This window comes from Octodon degus, unplaced genomic scaffold, assembly GCF_000260255.1.
Source record: "Octodon degus isolate 3935 unplaced genomic scaffold, OctDeg1.0 scaffold00102, whole genome shotgun sequence".
Classification (NCBI taxonomy): Eukaryota; Metazoa; Chordata; class Mammalia; order Rodentia; family Octodontidae; genus Octodon; species Octodon degus.
The window spans coordinates 2,464,334-2,468,855 of record NW_004524678.1 but is presented as its reverse complement, the minus strand read 5'-3'; the positions used below and the strand labels follow the sequence as shown (position 1 = coordinate 2,468,855).

Sequence of the window (4,522 nt, the reverse complement as noted above, 5' to 3'; positions counted from 1 at the left end):
AATAAAGGCTGTAGCCTAGGCACAGACCCTAATACTGCATTCCACCAGTCACCAGAAAGACAGTACTAGGTCCTAACACACTAGCTGTTAAATAAGTAGAAATGACTATCCCTCTGAAGTTCATATCAACTCACTATTTCATAAGCTCCCAGAGACAAGCCATTATCGTTCTAGAGAGGATTCTTTTGCTGAAATTTTAACTGACACTCCAATAAATACAGAATGGACACATTAAAAAATAAATAAATAAGAGGCGGTTGATGTGTGTTTTCCATGGTCCACAGCCAAAGTAAGTTAGCCTTTCTATGTGTCCTTCCTTGGACAGTCACGCTGCGCACAGTAAGAAAGACAACAGACATCCCAGGAGAAGACAAACCAATGATTTATGAAAGATCCAAAGTATAAGAAAATAAGACATTAATCTTAAGGAATTTAATATCACTGGGTTATTTCCCATCCAGTTTCTGATGTACAAATCACAAAATTTAAATTAAATAAAAGGCTTATGCAGTTGTATAACCCAGATGCACATTAAAACTTCCACATAATATATTGTCATTTGCAACTTTTTGAGAAAAAAACTAGATATGTGCTTTCAAATTGAATTTACTTTTATTCTAAAAATAAATGTAAGAAGCTGAAACATAAATAACTTTAACAATTTAGAAAAAAATCTTTAATGATATTAATTTTGTTGCCTCAGTTTGTGTTAATAGAAATTTACTAAATAGTTGTATTGTAGCTACCTATTAGGAAATATTTGCCAGGAAAAACAAAATAGAATCAAAATCTAATTATAGGACTAAAAACTGACACTATACCCAAATAAAATGTTTACAAAATAGTGAAATTCTAAGGTAAAGAATTTTAAGCAAAACAGGCATCGCGGTGACATATACCTGTAACCTCAGTACTCTGGGAGGCTGAGGCAGGAGAATATAGAAATCTGGACACTATAGAAACCTAATAAAACGCTGTCTCAAAAGTTCGCTTGTTTATTTATTGTATTTTGTTCAGGGTCTCACTATGCAGCTCAGACTCATAGCAATCCTTCTGTTTTCAGCCTCCCCAGCGCTGGGATTATAGGCGCATGCCACCATGCCTGGACTCGGTCACAGGCTCAGAAGGCCAGGGGGCAGGGCCAGCCTGACATGTGGTGCCAGGGATTGAACTCCTGTCTCCGCTCTTGCCTAAGCAGGCACTTAGGCGGCTGAGCTATCTCACCAGCCCTTCAAAATTTTTAAAAGTAAATAAATAAATAAAAAGGTCTGGGCTCTAACATTGTGAAAGTCCTTAGTTCAACTCTCAGAACTGTTAAAAAAACAAGAAAAAACAATGAATTTTAAATAGTTTTTTTTCCTCTCCTATCTTCCTTGTGCTTCTATTTTTTTTTTTTTTTTTTGGTAATATATTTGGTACAGGGTCCACAGGGTCTCACTACACAGATCGGACTCATAGTGATCCTCCTGTTTTCAGCCTCCCAAGTGCTGGGATCACAGGTGCGTGCCACCCCACCCAGTCTCAATGGCAGTTCTCAGCACGTCCCAGGGGCAAGGGCCACTGTGGCCTGCTGAGGAGCGAACCTGTGTCTGCCTAAGCAAGCGCTTTAATCCACTGAGCTATCTAGCTGGCCTTCTCTCTATTCTTATTTTTAAAAAAGAGAGAGAGGAAGAAACAATACTTTTCCAGTTTGTAAATGAAACTAGGGTGTTTAGGTGTTCAGTCTTAAGTTATGTCGTTGTAAAATGTCCGTCACTAATACTTTACTAACATAAGTACGTTTTTACCTTTGCAACTGAAACCCCATAGTCCTGGAGCGGGCTAACAGCCTCACGCAACTGGTCAAGAACTACAGAGGTGCTTGGGAAATCTAGAAGAAATATTTTATGATTATCAATTACCCCTTAAAAAAGATGAATTGTTAAAATTAAAGTCACAATCTGCCAACACAGAAGACATAGTTACTTGTCCAACGACACTGCAACATCTAACCTTATTTATTACATATCTTCACGTCCTTATTGCAGTAATATTTCTAACATTTTTATCATGATGTATTTTAACTTATAAGTGACCTTTAGAACTTCCTATTTTAATTTAAAGCTCACATTTAGCATTATTCCTCCAAGTTTAAGACCATATATGCAAACCACATTCGTGCAAAAATCTTCAAGATGATTTTAAAATAACAAATCACATTCACAAGAGGGCACAAAGAAATGTGGATTCAGCTCACTAAATGCAAGAACAAAATAGTATTTTCAAAGTTCAACAGTTACCCTAGTTAATTAAGTACAAATAATGGTACAGCAAAAGCAGAGGATTATACAAAAGCACTCATGATAATACTCTTCAAGATTTAAAATACTGTTAAAATATTTACATACTAAGAACATAAGAAAGTACACTTTCAAAAGTGACCAGGTGAAATCCAGGTATTGTATCAGTAATTCCTAACTAGTACTGTACTCACTATGAATGGGGCATACGACTAAACTCATGTAATCCTCATAACAAACTTAGAAAAAAGAATGCTAGGGCTGGAGAGATAGCTCAGCAGTCTCAGAGCCTGCCTGGCTGAGCACAAGGACTCGGGTTCGATCCCCAGTACTGCATGTCATACCAGCCAGTGGAACCAGGCATGGTGGCACATGCCTGTAATGTGAGCCCTGGGGAGGCTGAGACAGAAGGATCACTACAACTCCGAGCTGCATAGTGAGACCCTGGACCAAATAAGTCAATAAATAATTTTTTTTTTAAAGAGGCGTTCATTTTCACCCAAGCAATTTTGTGTATAATATAAAATGCAACAGAAAATTTAAAAGCCGGTTGAAAAATAAATGAAAATACATTAAAAAAGAAAATGAATACTGTTTCCTCATAATAGAGGACAAAAGAAATACAGAAAGATGCCAAGTGATTCAACCATGGTCACGCTGCAGGTGGGACAGAAAAGTCTGGATTTACCCAGACAGGCAGACGACAGCGACAGCTGTATAACGCACGCTGTTATTCAGGACAGTAAGTTCCTACTGAGCATGCGGACTGAACGGCATGTAAACAGCATAAGATTCATATGAAAACTTTAAAAATACTTACTTACCGATGTGACAAAAATACGCCAAAGAGGCTTTTCCTGGCTGCAAGGTACTGAGATAGTTCTGAGGACTCAGTTCTGGCAGAGGGTCTTCAGTTGACTTGTACAAAATGCACATTACAACGAAAAAGACCCCAGAGCTCAATACCCTGAGGTCAGACGCCATCACGAGCCGTAGCTGTACTTAGCTGTACGTGGTGGGAGGTGGCGTCTTTTTGGCCAAGGTCAGTACCTAGTTCCAAGTAAGTCTTCAACAAAGTTCTGTTAAATGAAATTAAATGAAGTTATAGCTAAAAAAAAAAAAAAAAAAAAAAGTTGAATCATTACTTATGTTATTTGATTTCACTACAACTTTACTATTTCCTTCTTAGTAAAAACTTGGCAGGGAATAACATATAATGACATTAAATTGATAATGATTCTTTTTTCCTAATTGCAAAAGAAATCTAAGATACGCTACCTGAAAAATATTTCGGTAGGGACAAATATTTTTACTATGATTCTAAAATTAATTCTCAAATATTCTCCAACCCATTTTTTTTTTTTTTTTTTTTGTCTTTTTGAGACAGGGTCTCCCTATGCAGTTTAGACTGGCCTTGAGCTACACTCAGGCAGTCCCAAACCCCCAACAATCTTCCTGCCTCAGGTATCCTCCTGCCTCAGCTTCTTGAGTTCTGGGATTATATGCATGCACTACCACTCCCAGCTTAAGCTGAGTCTTTTCTGTAAACCACCTATAGTTAATTTACAATAAATACCAAATTGCTTAATACCATTAAGATGGGAGTGCTACATCCAAAATACAGGTCTAATATGTTTACTTTTTATTTTAAATCTCAATAAGGTACATATTAAAAAGTATGTAAGAACATCCTTTCCAAATATACATACATTTTAATGCTTATGATTTAGATTTCTTTATATCATTTAAAAATTTATATCTTTTTCAACTCATACTATAATTCAGTTCTGTTTTCTGAACTCAGTTTTGGTCTAGACCTCTTTCTCTTATCTTCTTCCCTAGTACACTTACCTTCATCCTGCCCTCTGTATCTGCCATTAATTTTCTTTATCTTCTTTTTCTTGGCTATTTTCAACTTATTCTTGAACACCTTCAGTAAGTTTTTCTACCGATGTTGTATACTCTAAATTGAAGAAAATTTAGGATAAATTAAGATAAAAATATATTGCCTGCAAAATACAAAAAAAAGGGGGGGGTGGCCAGATAGCTCAGCGGATTAAAGCACCTGCTTAGGCAGACACAGGGATGGGGTTTGATCCCTGGCGTGCTGTGCCAGCCCCACCTCCGGGGCGTGGACAGATAGCAATTGAGACTAGGCATGGTGACACACACCTGTAATCCCAGTGCTTGGGAGGCTAAAAACAGGAGGATCACTATGAGTTCAATCTGCATAGTGAGACCCT

The 4,522-nt window shown here is 37.3% G+C and overlaps 1 protein-coding gene across 3 annotated transcripts in view; it reads right to left on the bottom strand.

Moving 5' to 3' along the window:
• Txndc16 (thioredoxin domain containing 16) overlaps positions 1–4,522 on the bottom strand; it is a 126,378-nt gene that overhangs the window by 112,202 nt on the left and 9,654 nt on the right. For 2 of the 3 annotated variants that reach the window (XM_023723756.1, XM_023723755.1), the window contains 3 exons: positions 4,131–4,242; positions 3,104–3,387; positions 1,788–1,870 (listed from right to left, as the gene is read on the bottom strand). In XM_023723756.1, coding sequence (XP_023579524.1) covers positions 1,788–1,870; positions 3,104–3,263 — 243 coding nt within the window. In that variant the 5' untranslated portion in view covers positions 3,264–3,387; positions 4,131–4,242. The remainder of the gene's footprint in view (positions 1–1,787; positions 1,871–3,103; positions 3,388–4,130; positions 4,243–4,522) is intronic. The other variant, XM_004638789.3, reaches the window with a different exon arrangement.